We start from the raw sequence: 16335 nt of genomic DNA on the forward strand, positions 1-16335 counted from the left end.
TATGGAAGTACACTGGAGTACAGAAAGTCATAATAAGAAATCATTGGAGATACAGTATTTCAGTGTACAGGCTTCAGTAAAAAAACATTACTGAGCTTTTTCTATGGGATTATTCTCACATAATGTGGTTACAATCATATTCACACATCAATCATTATTTAGTAATTTTGCTTTTTGAAACTGTAACCAATGTGTTTTGGCATTAAAAGTATAAAAGCTAGCTCCCTACACTTTCTTTTGATGCCAGACGACATACAAATTTACAACTGACTCTACTAGAATATTTAAGGTAGAATATGATAACTTGCTAAATGATATCAGCATAGTGGCCATTTATGGTGAGATTATCACTAGCTCAAAGTACATGCTACTACAAGACTACTGATTGAACTCTGAGCTCAACTGGATGCACTCTTCTAAGAAGAGAAATCTTCTCAGAAGATCTTTCAACCTATAGACGGAAGAGCTTCCAGAAGTAGAAGAGCTACAATCATGTGAACTGAAGTTATATTCTGAAAGTAGAAGAGGGCAAATCGAGTGAGGCTCTGTCGGTAGATAGAGTGAAATGAAGAGAAGTTACTCTGATTATATCGATAAAACTTTAGAAGGAGCATCAATAATAGGCTTAGACTAATGGTATGATGTCATCAATAGTGAGTTACAGTGAGTGAACATTAACAACCAGTATCACTGAACCACCACAACATTGAGCTTATCACATCCATTAACATCCTGTACTTTCATTACTACTCGACAACTGCAACATTGAGCTTGTTACATTCATCAGATCCTATTTCAATACTTAATTGGGTTTTATTAGTTAAATGTCCTATTAACAGTCAGAGTCATGTAAGGACGTGCCAGGTATGTTGGTGGAGGAAAGCTGTACTACCCGGAGAAAAACCACCGACCAGTGGCAAGTACCTGGCAACTGCCCCACATGGAATTTGAACTCGCCACCCAGAGGTGGAGGGCTTGCGGTAATATGTCAAGACATCTTAACCACTCGGCCACCATGGCCCCAGTACATTGTATTCCATTACAAAGTAGTTACATAACTATTTTATAGACTGCTACAAGAATATGGTATTTAATTTTTGACACTTTTGATAAGGAAAAATTTATAAACTGGTAATGATTGAATGATATATAATGATATCTAGGATATAAAAAGTAATCTTATAAAATCATGTTTGATTGTTGGAATTTGAGTATGCATATTGATCGAAACTTACAAAAGACTATTGTAACGAAATACAAATGTATATATGTACCTGGTATGTTAAATGATTAGAAACCATCATTGTATGGTTTAACATGTATTGTATAACGGATAGATTTTGTATTGAAATTATCCTTCTTTTGTTTTTGCTATATAAATATCATATAAAAACATAAATACAAAAATAAATAAATTACTAAACAATAATAAGATTATAAAAATCTTTTCATAATATTGCAAAAAATAATCAACATAAAGTTTTGATTTATGCTTAAATAAATGTGAAGTTATTCTGTCTTTGCATATCTGCCCTTGCAGAATGATATCAATCATGATGTCATTAGTTTGTGAGAAAAAAAATTAAATTGAATTGTTTTTCTTTTAAAAATATAAAGACAAGTTATGATGACACACATAACATGACAATTTTTATACCTCCCTAAATCTTGGTCAACTTTTTTAAAATCAGAAATCCAAAGAGTAAAAACCATTATAAAATTTCTGAGTAATATATGGTATTTAAATCCAATGAGATCAAACAAGTGGAGTGAAAGTATGGCCTGGACAAATAAAATATGCAATCTAATTGATCTTGAGCAAAGGTAACAAATTGAAGGTCATAAGGATGTTTGAAATTTTACATACACCCCCAAAGACAAATCAGAATAACAAAATTAAGATGTGAAATATGTTATCTTGTGATGATTCAAACTTGTAACTAAATGTAAGTGTCTGCATTTTACTGACCAATGTTATCCTATTTAAGAAATTAAGCAATCATGATTGTTTCTAAACATTTGGCCCCATGTTTCCTTATCCATTTAGGATTTTTCTTCTACAAACATCAACACAACCAATAATCGATAAGCACAAGACAGATACAAACTACTGACTACCTTAGTACAAATAACAAGCACTTTGTGCCATAAGTTAAATAGAATTATATTGATATGGAATGTGTCTATTATGATATACAAATGTATTACAATATGGTACATACTTATTGAGCTTGATTTATAAAGTAACAAATGAAATATATTGGCAGTAAATAAGGTTATATCCAGAGTTTGTCAGAAACTAAAACATAAAGACATGGACAGACTAGACAAACATGAATACTACTTGTATTGGTGGAAAATACACATCCAAATTCATCATTGATAAATAATTATTTCTCGCATGTATTTGATGACACTGAAATTACTATTCTCCAGGTAAAAACTACTTGTCAGGACATCATTAGTAATACTACATGCAGGTAATAGGATTTACATAGAACTTCACAAATATATCAAGGTAATGTATAAATACAAAAAATATGTTGTTTTAGAATATTGAAAAGTAATATTGGTCCACATCTACTGTTATATCAGCCAAACACAGTTAATGACAGTAATGCCATAAGGATATACCAGGGAGGGCTAGCAGTAAATCAGACAACTTAAGCACTTTGTAACAATATGCTGGGTAGACAATAAAACATAAATAAATAATTTGGCTGAGTCATCTATAAATCTCGAACTATAACAAGGTAAGTCTTACAACATCTATATATTATAGACATATAGCACAAGAGTATCACTGTTTGAATGTATTATGAGTAGAATTAACACTTAATATAAGTGAATACCTGTAAAAGTGTGCATTAAATGCGAGAATACAGTGGAAATTTTCCTTTACTTACAAGTGTTCTGTAAATTGCATATTTTATAGACATTATCTATTCTATAACAATACTTAGATGCATCAAAATGATACCAACAGAACATGTTAGACAAAATTTTGATTGGAACAATCAATCAGAACAAAAAAGTTAGACAAACACTTGAAAAAAAACACTTTTTGTCTTCACAAAACGTTTTACAAAGGCCATTTTCAAAGTCTGATAATTGGTTATTGCAATTCTTTATAATATAACATGTATTTCTTTTTTTTTGAACACATTGGCATAGATTTTTTTTTAACAAAGATGAATCTGGTGATTTTATTCTGTTTTCAGATGAGCCTTGACCTAAAACTTCTGAAGCTAGTGCTAAAACCTGCAAGCTCATCAGGATTTATACCATTACAGTACAAGAAATAATCTATTTTACCAACAGTTGAACGGTTGTTCCACATAAAGCAACAGGCCCTATATAAATATGTCTGCTTCAGACAGAATTTTTTTTATAACATTACTACAGGTATGTAGTCCTAATCCCCATAATCTGTTGACTAGGCCTGGCAGCATGTCCTATCTAAACCATACTGTAAACATACTGACTTTGGCACAATGAAATATTGTAGCACAACACAGATTTATCAAAATTTGCAAAAAGCAATAATTGCTATAATAATGACAAGAGGCCTGAGAGGCCTTGACGGTCACCTGAGTGCTGATACAGAAAGAGCATTGCAAAGTTGGTTCAAATATGTAAAAAGTATTTACAAATTAGAATAAACTTTAAAGTTGAACCTTCTTATTAGAATTTTTATTTTTTGTTTTTCATTTTGATAGTTAGTGTATTATGTTACAAAACCTTATGCATAAAATTCCAATTTGCTTTGCCAACGTTAAATAACAGAACCAAACTAGAAGTCAGTCAGTGTCAGTGATTTTACAAATTTCACTTTTTAATCTATGAAGATTATTTGGTTCCATCAAACCTGTGAATTCAGAAGTTTTAGCTATTTTAACCCATTTTTGCCCCGCCCCTCTGGTCCCTGGGGGTCAGCCAGGACCAACATGGATATTGTGTAAAATGCTATTTCAGGCTAATAATTCTAACCCAGTTTGACACATTTCCTATGAAAACAAAGCAAATAATGTTCATAAACTGGTTTTTCCTATATATACTATAGTAAATTTGACCCCCTCCCCAGGGGAAAAATCCGAGATCCCAGGGCCATGTGATTCACACACTTTGTAACAGGCCTTAAAACCTTCCAATCTATGAAGAGTATATTTGGTTCCATCTAATCTGTGTATTCAGAAGAAAGATTTTTGAAAAGTTAGCCTATTTGACCCCTTTTGGCCCTGCCCCTAAGGCCCCTTAGGGTTGGCCAGGACCAATATGGATATGACTATAAAATGCTATCTCAGGCTAAAAATTCTAACCCATTTTGACTAATTTCCGAAAAATAATTTACGAAAAATAAGCAAATAACGTTCATAAATGTGTTTTTCCTATATGAACTATAGTAAACTTTACCCCTACTTTACCCCCTCCCCAGGGGGAAACATGATACCTCAGGGTCATATAATTCACAATTTTTCTAAAGGACCTTAAGACCTTTCCATCTTTGAAGAGTATTTGATTCTACCAGTTCCAGAATTTCAGAAGAAGATTTTTGAAGTTTTAGCCTATTTGACCCCTTTTGGCCCTGCCCCTATGGCCCCTGGGGGTCAGTCATGGAAAATTTGTTAATAGGATTTGATGGCTATCTCATAGGGGTAATTCTGACAATATTTGACTAATTTTCTATTATAAATGACCAAATAATGCTCCAAAATGTGGTTTCCCTATATAAACTATAGTAAACTTAACCCCCTCCCCAGGGGGAAACCTGAGACCCCAGGGTCATATAATCCACAATTTTTGTAGAGGGCCTTGAGACCTTGCTATCTATGAAGAGTATTTAATTCTAACACATCTGACTAAATTTTAGTCAATTTTACCCCTTTTGGCCCCTCCCACAGACCCCTGGGGGGTTGGGGTCATATAATTCACAATTTTGATTGGCCTTATGCCTTAGAAGGTTTGTGAAATATTTCATTGAAATTGCTTCAGCGGTTTTTGAGAAGTCGAAAATGTAAATTGTTTACGAACACACGACACATGTCGCACGATGCACGACGATGGACAAAAGGCGATTAGAATAGGTCACTTGAGACTTCGTCTCAGTTGACCTAAAAATGCTATTAGTGCAATAGCAGTACAAAAGAGATTTGGACCAATAGAGCTTAGATAATATTACCACTCAAATAAGCATTTTAGATTATCTCAGATCAGTGACCAGAATACACTCAGATAAGCTGCTTTCTACCTGGTGTTAGACAGCAGTAGGCCGAGCCCTATGGCAGCCACCGTACAGGACAGCATTGCCACCCGCTCGGGCGTGATGAGCCAGTGGTACCAGGGTGGAATGTCACGTCCTCCCTCCTGTGGTACCAGGGTGGAATGTCACGTCCTCCCTCCTCCTCCTCCTCACTAGACGAGCTAGAATCTCTCGCTACTGCTGCTGTTATCTGTGGTAGTTCTGCGGTCTTTGGTTGCTGATTCTCTGTGTAGGAGTTGTTATTCACTGAAGTGTCCTGTAAGTCTACAACATCACTGGGACCAGAGTTTGTATGATCAATACTATTGGTCAAAGGTGATTCTACAGCCTCAAATGTACGCAGTGGTGAAATGTCGTCCAGAGAGTCTGACGACAGGCAGGAGTCAGAGCTACTCACAACTGCACCCTGAAACAGGATAATTAAGTACTTTCTGTAGATTGATTTACCAAAATATGTTTCTCAAATCACTGTTCAGAGAGACTGCTACAAAGGCTGGAGTTGTTTATAGCACAACTTAACAAGTTTCCTGGTAGCGGATATTGTACAAGCATTCCTTCTTGTTTATACACATGATAATACATAGACTACCAGATAGATGAGATGTGGGTGAACCCATGTCCTTTATTCCACTAACATACATGTTCAACAAAAATAATCTTATTTGAAGGATATTTGGTTCTACCATATATATACATTGTACATGGAATATGACAAGAATACTTTAAATTTTTTCTCAACTGGACTAGGAGCCCTTGAGCAATGATATAAAGTACATGTGTAATTCACAGATTATAGTTGGCAATATGAAATTTCTACAAATAAATCTCACTAAATAATGTAAAGCAGTTTTGGAGGAGAACATGAAAATGTGAATTGTTTAGGAATTCACCGTGACAGACAACTTGAGTCATCTCAGGTGACATAAAAGTATATTTTCAACTGTTCATCATACAAGTGAGTTCACCATAGTATTGCTTTTGTTTATAAAAATTGAATCCTAAATAAATTCTTGAGGTCTGTAGACACCTAAGACATGTTCTCAGGTGAGTGAGGTTTCTTACCCATCCACCCTGCCTGATGATAAACTCTGCCGCTCTGTCAGCCACCAGCCTGGAGGTATAATCCACCAAGTTTCCAATTCCCTGGTGTCCTCTCTCTACCAGTCTCCACGCTGCTTTCTGGCCGTACACCATGAGCAGTGCCACCTAGAACATAACATTAAAATATGTGGTATCAATTTCAGGTGTAAAACTTAAATCTACTAATACACTCCTGTATTTCGTCTATTACCTAATTTCTTTACATATCATATTTCATCATGTCTGCCAATACAACCTTACTTGCCCATACATCTTCAGTCATAACTTCTCGTAGCTAATTTCTTGGGGAAAACAAAATGGCTCAAAATGTGTATACACAACTGTAATAAAGACTTAACAAAAGCCTTTGGTACATTTATTAAGTAATGCAAAGATGTTTCTAATCAATGTATCCTATTTCTTTGTGGGCAAGTAAATGAAATATATATTTTCATTTTAATTGGAATACATTTCATTTATTTTTACTTCGAAGAAAAACAAGATTTTTTACTTGTTTCAATTCTGGCAGATCCTGGTCAAGTACACCTTTAGCCCCATCACAAAATGTATTGTAGGTTAGATTCTCGCTGTACTGCATCAAAAGGGCTACAGATTTATCCAGCTGCTCTTCATACTGGTCCATCACCTCATCTCCAATACGGGCCAGGACCTTAGCAGCCTGGGTTTGGGGGGTCATCGGGGTCAGGAATGGAGAAATGCTTGAAGGAATGATGTGTCGCTTGATGGCTAAAATAAGATCAGGCATGATTTATAATACTGCATACGATTTTAGCATAAATAATTAAATAGTGGACATATGCAATACATGTCTGTGGTGTACTTTGGTTAACTTTGTGAACAGCAATATAGACTCACATAACCTGATGTATGACTACTTAAGATGTAATGGGTTTGCATCGCTCATCTCCTATCAAGTGATCATACATAAGTAAAATGCAACATTTTCACATAATCACCTACAGTAACTTGCTCGCTACAAAACCAATAGGTCTTTTCGTCTCTTGCTTACTGAGACAAAGTTATTTACGGTACATATTTTAGAATATTTGAACTCTGTGAATTTTGTAAAGGTCAAAGTCATTCATTTGATTTGCCTCACTCAGCATGCTAAAGACTCAGGGGTATATATATGAATAATAGGCTTATTGTAAGATATCAAGAATTTAGAAACCTCAAACTTTGTGAATTTATGGTCTTCCATTAAAAAAGAATGCTAAATTAGACTGATTACTCGGAGTAATCAGTCTCCTATAGATCATATCAATTTAGGAAAACCATCATTTTGACAAATAACTGTCACAACATGTACAGGAGTTAAAATGACTTTTACCTTCTTCCACTTCTGATTCCAGCGATGTCATTTCATCTTCAATTTCAGACCTCAGGGATGCTGCGACAGCCTCATAGCGAGCAGCCTTGGAATTGGGCCATGACTGAATTTCCTGAATGTCTAGTCTCAGTTTTGAGCGGTCCAGTGTCCTTATCTCACTGGTGTTACTACTGCTAGCCTCCAGAGAAATACTGGTGGACACCGCAGGATCATCTTCATAAGCATTGTCCATCTCTTGGTCAATCTCGAGATCAATATCACTAAGGTTACATGCTGACCTTGACCTAACATCTAACTGAGAATTATCATTAGACAGTGTCCCTAACTCCCTAACACGGTCTGTAGTAGCTAAATCATTCATTTCATTTTCCATTTCGGATTCACTCTGCACCGTGGGAAGTCTTGACACTACCTGGTGTAGATCCACACTGCCACGAAGGCCACTCAGTCCCCCTGTACTTCCCCACAAACTAGAGCCAGCTGAGGTGTCCTCCCGTTCATCATCTGCGTCACTAGTGTAACTGTAGTCTCCACTCACCTCACTGCCCACTTTTGACATTGTGTATTGTCTGTAGTCTGCTGCAGACATGGAATTGCGACTTCGTGGTGTCTCTCTATTAAAACCATTTGTATTGCTAAAACCTGTGTTTATGCCTTCATCATCACGATTCACATCATTTGTATGCATTGAGATACCATCATGGTATTTTGCGTGTCTTCTAACGGAGGATTCCAGACTTGAGTCTTCCTCTAACGACTTGTGTAATTTATCATACTTATGATGGATATTGTCTTCTGAAACTCTCTGTCTCATTTGGTAATCATTCCTACTGATATCGGGGTTGAAAACTTTGTGCCTCATATATTTAAAGTGAATATTGTCTTCAGATACCCTCTTGTATGTTTGTCTGAGATCACTAAGTCTGGCCTTATGCCTTTTTGGTGGAGATGGTGGCGTGGATTTTGATGCACTCCTTCTGCCATGATGATCTGAATCTGAGGTGCTCATATGCTCAGCATGCATATGGCCATTTACACTCTGCGGACTAGTTATGGTTTTATTTGGATTCCGACTCATAAAATTTAGCACTATAAATTTGGTTTCATAGTTGAAACTATCTGGTGTCCCAGCAGAACTATCAGGTGATCCAAAATGGCGACCAGTGGAGGCAGGCCCTTGGTCTACCTGGGACATCATTTTGGCTGGCAGGTGATTCCTGGACAATTATTCAATTTGTTATAAATATAAATTAACTTTAATTCAAAACATAAAATTCAAAATCAAAATTTTAGATAATTATGATTCATGCTTCAATACTTCATGTATTTTAAAGATTATGCATGAATTATCAAGAAAAAGTCCACATAAGGTTGTCCTGAATAGGTATTAAAAGAACAAATATCAAATACTTTGACATAAACGAAAGCACAGGAGAATCTTTTCTATTGGTTTCTACCTTTTCAGTCTGAACATGTGACGTTGCCAGTCGATGAGACACATGTGTGTATTTATTTAATATTTTGACAATGCTTGTGTTAAATATACTTTCATAGAATATCTGGAGAAAGGACTGGACTATTTCACTCTTTCTTATGAATACAGCTTTACTAAGTTCTTTGTATTAAGCTTTACTAAGTTCTTTGTATTAAGAAAATCTTCAATTTTTTTTTTTTTTATATTTATCCCAGTTATCAATTTTCATATAAAAATTCTTTTTGAAGTTAGTCTACTTCTGTGTGCACTTTCACACTGAATGTTTCAAAAGATTTTTCATTTAATATTTATACGTCATTTTACAAATTTTGTGTTAATTTTAAAAAATAGTTTTGAAGTGGCAACTTCAGTGAACAAAAAAAGTCCTAATGGGCGATAATTTCAGACAAGTGTAAAGGGAGGTAACTTTATGAGGTATCGTGAACAACCATACACGATATAAATACTAAGGCCAGTGACACTCTAAAAGGAACGATGTTTTGACAATTCCCATTGCAATAAAAGCTCTTGGCTGTACCACAAAAAAAAGCCTCCTGAACTGAGGAAGCACACAGCCTAAGTTGGGTCAGGTTCAACTTAGTGAGCCTACAGTAGAATCTACTGCAAACGATTGCATTTCGACCTTGTTTCAGCCTCGCACAAAATATTTGCAACATTATCAAAATAATTCTTATGGAAATAATGAACAAATGTCTCAGTCACCAAGAACAGTTACATAATATCAATGCCTACTTTTTGTTTACACTCGTCGTCCCATCTTCGCTGTAATCTGCCAGTCGAGCACTGCTTATGTGTACTACGTCATCATTTTGTGCGAGTCACGTTGCAGGTCGGAAGTGTTATCGAAAGGAGCTGGACGAAATCAGCTGCCACTAATATTTATCCAGTTTACTTATTTTAGCCTTCAAAATGGCACTCAGCGATGCAGATGTTCAAAAACAGGTATTTTCAAAATAGATGTGTTATGAAATTGGTATTAGTTGGCGTAAATGTAAGGTATGCGTCTTTAGCAACAGAAGAATTTGTCATCGCTTATCTCGTGACATTGACAGAACTGCTGTTCTATACAGGATGTTACTGTCCACTCGTCTATTCGGGTATATTACAGTTTGAGTCTAGGTCAGATCGACCCATTTCTTATTCTAATGATATATTCACTAATAAATGCATTTCTAGGCGTCAGTAAAAAAGAAATACGTCTAGTGCATAATGAATTCAGACACTTTCATAGCATATTGTAACTTATTTAATGTGATTATGTACTGTAATGCAGGGAGGCTAAGAGTAAGAGCTTGACATATGTCCTTGAAATAATCTGTTGAACCGTAATTCATATTGACCTGATATATCAGAAACATATATTAGCTTTTACATTTTGCAAAAGTGTAAGATCTTTAGATACATATTTCCTTGATTTTAAATCATTTATTTGTTTACTTGTGTAATATGTGAGGTGGAAATGTAGCAGCCAGACAGGGACTTGAACCTGGGACCTCCAAACACTAGCCGTATGCTCTGATGACTGAACTACCTGGCCACTATGCAATATTATCAAAGTATTCCTTGCTCAGCTACAAGCGACATATATCTAAATGCTTGAAACACCAGGCCTTGGCCACACATACCAACTGTTGTATCTGAGACCTGGGAACTCTCCGAACATATAAGCTTAAGTGCTCCACTGATTGAACTACCTGCATGGTCACAGATGATGGGCCTAATCCAATCTCATTATATTTCTCCTTTCTCAAAGGCTTTGCCCTGTAGACATATCAACTCACAAGTTTGCATATACTCTTCTTAATTATTTGACAAGCTCACCAATTTTGTAACATGAATAATTTTAGAACCAGTATATATTATGATACTGTAACCATCATCTAGCTGTTAAAACTAAACTAGTGGACCAGGTGGAAAAAGAAATCGAAAATTGAAAGTTCTTATTTATAATTGTTTTACTTTCAGATCAAGCATATGATGGCCTTCATTGAGCAAGAGGCTAATGAAAAGGCAGAAGAAATTGATGCAAAGGTGAGGATACAGAAATAACTATAGTGACTTCATTTCCTATAACAAAAAGATTGTTATGATTCTAAATTGAAATCATATAGAAGGCACATTTGTCAATCTTATTTAGGACATCATCAATCATTAAAATGTTTAATGCCAGATATGGTTATTTTTGTTTATTAAAGGCAGAGGAAGAGTTCAATATAGAGAAGGGACGTCTGGTCCAGCAACAGAGAGTAAAAATTATGGAGTACTACGAAAAGAAGGAGAAACAAGTGGAACTCCAGAAAAAGATGTAAGAATATTAGCTGAACTAAGGAAATTATTTTGATATTAAACTACCATAAAAAGATGTCACACTCAAAGCATTCCAGATACTTTATAATTTTTATTCAAACATGTATCATCTATAGATAAGTACCCAATATGCTATAGATATTACATGTATGCTGTTTTCCGACATATTGCATAAGTATACTGGAAATATCACACTTCTGTGGTATAATTGTTAACTCAATGGCTACATGCTTAAAAAATATTATCGGAGTTTGTTTAATATTTAGATGAATTAATGTATGATGATTTTTGCAATTTTGTAGCCAGAATTCCAACCTCTTGAACCAGGCCAGACTTAAGGTTCTCAAAAACAGGGAGTCTCACTTAAAGGTTAGTAGATTTTATTTTAGTAATGTTAGTGTGTCAGTTATACCGCACATCAATCATACATATCTATACACAGTTATATACAGAGTTATGTATAGTGCGTACATTACTTGTATCTAACCAGATTATTTAGGATGCCATTCATATTATAATATACCAAGGGTAATTATTTTGGTGATCATGATTAAAGATCAGTCATGATTAGAAACCTTAAAATGGGCAACAGAGCCTATTTAATACCAGGTTTAAGATTTTAGTCTCTGAATTTGGTGATCGTTTGTTTATTGTGTAAACACTCAAGTAATATTTACAAAGCTGCTTGTCATATCAACCTTTTGAAGATCGGCCTGCAGATGTCACTGAATGTTGATGTAACTCTTTATTCTGCATCTTTTACAGGCCCTGCTACAAGATGCCCAGGCCCAACTTACCCAGATCACCAAGGACCGCTCCAGGTATAAGCAGGCACTGGTTGGACTGATTGCTCAGGGACTTTATCAGCTTCTGGAGCCTACAGTTGTCCTGCGATGTAAACAAGAGGATGTTGATCTCGTACAGGTAAATAAGGCTGCCATATCTGACTTGGATATTAGAAAATGTTGATCCTATACAGGTAAACAAACAAGATGATGTTGATGTGCAGAAAAATAAACAAGAACATGTTGACCTTGTACAAGCAAATTTGGCCTTCGTCTTTTCCTGAGCTCCCAAGATAAGGCTTATGTAAATGATATTTGTTTTTGCTGTGATAATTTCTCAGGTTACTCTTATAATGAGACGGTTGTATGTTTATGGGAACCAACAAGTATTAGTAATATATAATAGTATCATCTAAAACTGCTTTGTCCATTATAGGAGTGTGTACCAGTTGCAGTGAAGATGTACGAAGATGAAATAAAAAAGACTGTCAAAATTACCATCGACAAAGACAACTTTCTGGGATCTGAAGTGTAAGTAAAATTTTATAACAGCATTTATATAATTTCATAAAGAAACAAATAAAGGTGACTTGACATACAAAATATTAATGTAGAAATATAAATATAAATATATTTTATATAATTATATCTAAATTTAAGTCAATGGTTTGAAATAATAGCAAGCCATTAGTAGTTTACTTTATACAGGTTACAGAAATTTGTCATGATAATGTAATATTCTACATCTACATACCGGGCATTACAGAGTTATTTCCCTTGCGAGTAAGTGTTAATTGTTTTGTTGGGAATATGAGTAAAATGTAATATTTGTCAAAGAAAACAACACATCTTTTTCACAAAATAATGATGTCACAACTGATACTGTCATAGAAGGGAGATAACTTTGTTGAATGCAAAGACGGAATATGATACAGAAACTGTACCTTCATGAAAGGGAGATAACCTTGTTAAATGCGAACACGGAATATGATACAGAAGCTATTGTGTTTGGTTATTTCTTTTCTTAATGTGAGCTTCTCGTGTTACAGGTGTGGAGGTGTCGAGATGGTTGCCCATGGCAATAAAATCAAAATTGAGAACATGATTGAGAATCGCTTGAAACTGATATTTGACCAGGTAAGGTTTAGTTTTCTGTGTGCCGTAGACCCAGTCCTGTAATATTGGCAGATCATACCTGGTGATTTGGGCTGATAAATGTGAAGCTTCAAAATGCAGTACAAGTATAATTATGTTGAGTAATTTGGTGTTGTATCCAATGTATGTGATGAAGTCCTTGCTTGCTTTGTCTGCACTAGTGTAAGTTGGGGACCGCGTTGGCCGTGTGGTTAAGATGTCTCGACATATTACCACAAGCCCTTCACCTCTGGGTCGCAAGTTCAAATTCCAAGTGGGGCAGTTGCCAGGTACTAACCGCTGGTCGGTGGTACTCCGGCTTTTCTCCACAAATTTACATATACCTGGCATGTCCTTAAATAACCCTGGCTGTAAATAGGACATTAAATTAATAAAACCAAATGGCATAGGTGTTTTTCTGTAACAAAAGGTAGATAGAAACCACAAGTGTGTAATGGGATGTCACATCCCTTTTGATATGTTGTGATTAAATAAATAAAATTGTTTGCTGATTACAGATGGTTCCCCACCTGAGGACGGTACTATTCGGAAGGAATCCTAACCGCCGATTCACAGACTAGACCTCTGTCTCCGATCATTCCACATGTGATATTGTCATACACACATAGCTACTCGGACAAACCATTAGGACATTTTCAAAGATTTTATTACATAGAATTTTATTTGATTATACCAGGGTATGATATCATGACCACGTAATTATGAGTATTCTGGTCCTGATATGTTACCATGACTTGCTGTAACGTGGACGTTGATTTATTGTATATTGGTTACTGTGGTTACTACGAAATATATATATGTGTATCAAAAGTGTAAGATGCGTAGCGGTGTAATCGCCAGGTACTAGTCATACCAGGTGTACAATGTATGGTAGTTTTCTTAATGAGTATGTGTTACGATGCATCAGCATAAATAGATTTTTTGTCGTGATGGCATTAAAATAATTATGGAGAAATTTATCTGAATTTGATGTTTACGAGAGGTACCCTATTAAACAGTCAAAAGTTCACAGTATGAAAATTAATTATTTCATGTTTATATACTATTAAAAGAATTGTTGATCAATTCATATCAAATGATATCAAAATCTTAGGTTGCAAGACACAATGTACTTGCCAAAAGTTGTTGGTCTAGTATTACAGATAGGGACATTTCATAACAATATCAGAAAGGTTGATGTATAGAAACATATACAAATGTTTGAGACCGACAGATGCATTTTTTTCACAGGTTTAGTAGCTTGTTATGATCATGTTGTGCTAGATTTAGGTATTAGTAATGTGAGTTAGGAAGAAACGGTGTATAGAAATCCATCTAAATATCTACATGTTTCTAGATGTCTGTTGTATTCTATGCTACATTAGATAATTCAGGGGACTTGGATATAATGTTCTGTAAATTGGGGTGGTTTTGATGTGGGCATATTTGGCTTTTTTTCTTCATTATACATGGTAGTTTTACTTTCGTTGTCTAAAAGCTGGCATTGTAGTGAGTTTAAACATAACAGAGATAAAACTCTATACCTTACTTGATCAATAATTCAGACTGTTATAGGGTCTACCAGTAATATTCAGCATTTCATACCAGCTATAATAATCTATTGTGTAAAATTGAGATATATCAGGTGAAATAAGTCCAAAATATAACTACATCTAGAATATCCTTATTTATAAAATATGAGGAGGGAGGACTGAGACGTGAAGTGCTGTAATATATTTGTGTGCAGGTGTTAGCACTGTAAAGTGCTCAAGTCTATATTGGTATGGGAGCTGATGTATGTTGTATTAAGTACTATGATTATGGAAATTTTACATAACTCTACAATTTTGTTAATTTTTGAAAAGGTGATTCTTATTTAATTTAAATAAATTATGTATAGAACTAGTCTCACATTTCTGTTGTTACTTTACACCTTGGTATCAGTACCATCTATCTCTCTAATACTTCGCATGGTGATTCTATGGCAGTTTGGGTGGCAGTGTCTGAGCTTGTCCCAACACAATACCACCAGCCTTCCACCTCTGAGTAGCAAATTCAACATCCACATGAGACAGGTGCTGACTGTTGGTCGGTGGTTTTTCTTTGTGTACTACAACTATCCTCCACTCCCTAACCTGGCAAGTCTTGATTACCCTGGCTGTTGATAATATGCAATATAAGACCAGACAAATCCCTTCAGTGTTTTCTGAGAAATAGTGGTAACAACTTCAGCTGTCAAAATCCAAGATGGCTGCCTGGACGAAATGCAATTTGAATAGCCCACCATTTGATAATGTTGGCCTTAAATCAAACGAGGTAAAAGACAAATAATCATTCACCCAATTAAAATTGATGCAGGGTGGATCATAAGCCACTGGGCCCTAGTTGTGCTTATTGCATATTCAGATCAATACGTCAACAAGATGGCCAACAGGCAGCCATCTTGGATTTTTAGGTCATCTGACCCGAAGGGTCAGGATGACCTATAGTCATCATGTTTGGTCCGTCGTCGTGCGCCGTCCGCCGTGCGTTAACTTTTCACATTTTGAACTTCTTCTCAAGTTCTACCAGTGCCATTTAGCTGAAACTTACATGAAATGATCCTGACATGGTCCCGACAAAGTGTTGTTATTTTTCGGGTCGATCCGAAATCCAAGATGGCCGCCACAGCCGCCATCTTGAAAACACATTTTGAACTTCTTCTCAAGTTCTACTGGTGCGATTTGGCTGAAACTTGCATGAAATGATCCCGACATGGTCCCGACAAAGTGTTGTTATTTTTCGGGTCGATCCGAAATCCAAGATGGCCGCCACAGCCGCCATCTTGAAAACACATTTTGAACTTCTTCTCAAGTTCTACCGGTGCGATTTGGCTGAAACTTGCATGAAATGATCCTGACATGGTCCCGACAAAGTGTTGTTA

At 35.6% G+C, this 16335-nt stretch overlaps 2 protein-coding genes across 2 annotated transcripts; one reads left to right on the plus strand and one right to left on the minus strand.

Annotated features, from left to right (window-relative positions):
- Nucleotides 1–5276: 5276 nt before the first annotated feature.
- On the minus strand, nt 5277–9989 carry LOC138327146 (uncharacterized). Its single transcript, XM_069273159.1, has 5 exons — nt 9919–9989; nt 7692–8908; nt 6852–7087; nt 6323–6466; nt 5277–5666 (listed from the first exon to the last, which is right to left on the minus strand). Exons 2-5 carry the CDS (start codon nt 8887–8889, stop codon nt 5277–5279), a joined length of 1968 nt encoding a protein of 655 aa, XP_069129260.1. The 5' UTR covers nt 8890–8908; nt 9919–9989.
- A 3-nt stretch (nt 9990–9992) lies between these two features.
- Nucleotides 9993–15318, plus strand: LOC138329413 (V-type proton ATPase subunit E-like). The gene is made up of 8 exons (XM_069276401.1): nt 9993–10128; nt 11152–11217; nt 11382–11491; nt 11796–11862; nt 12259–12417; nt 12715–12809; nt 13328–13415; nt 13931–15318. The coding sequence occupies exons 1-8, from the start codon at nt 10096–10098 to the stop codon at nt 13991–13993; spliced, it is 681 nt and encodes a 226-aa protein (XP_069132502.1). The 5' UTR covers nt 9993–10095; the 3' UTR covers nt 13994–15318.
- Nucleotides 15319–16335: the final 1017 nt, after the last annotated feature.

Source organism: Argopecten irradians, chromosome 1, assembly GCF_041381155.1.
Source record: "Argopecten irradians isolate NY chromosome 1, Ai_NY, whole genome shotgun sequence".
NCBI lineage: Eukaryota > Metazoa > Mollusca > Bivalvia > Pectinida > Pectinidae > Argopecten > Argopecten irradians.

Excerpts from the sequence above, each read along its gene's own strand:
- LOC138329413 (XM_069276401.1), top strand. The coding sequence starts at position 10,096 with ATGGCACTCAGCGATGCAGATGTTCAAAAACAG. Across the intron at positions 11,492-11,795 it reads GTGGAACTCCAGAAAAAGAT|CCAGAATTCCAACCTCTTGA; the intron begins GTAAGAATATTA and ends GCAATTTTGTAG. Across the intron at positions 13,416-13,930 it reads TGAAACTGATATTTGACCAG|ATGGTTCCCCACCTGAGGAC; the intron begins GTAAGGTTTAGT and ends TGCTGATTACAG.
- LOC138327146 (XM_069273159.1), bottom strand. The coding sequence starts at position 8,889 with ATGATGTCCCAGGTAGACCAAGGGCCTGCCTCCACTGGTCGCCATTTT. Across the intron at positions 7,088-7,691 it reads GGAATCAGAAGTGGAAGAAG|CCATCAAGCGACACATCATT; the intron begins GTAAAAGTCATT and ends ATCTTATTTTAG. Across the intron at positions 5,667-6,322 it reads TCATCAGGCAGGGTGGATGG|GGTGCAGTTGTGAGTAGCTC; the intron begins GTAAGAAACCTC and ends ATCCTGTTTCAG.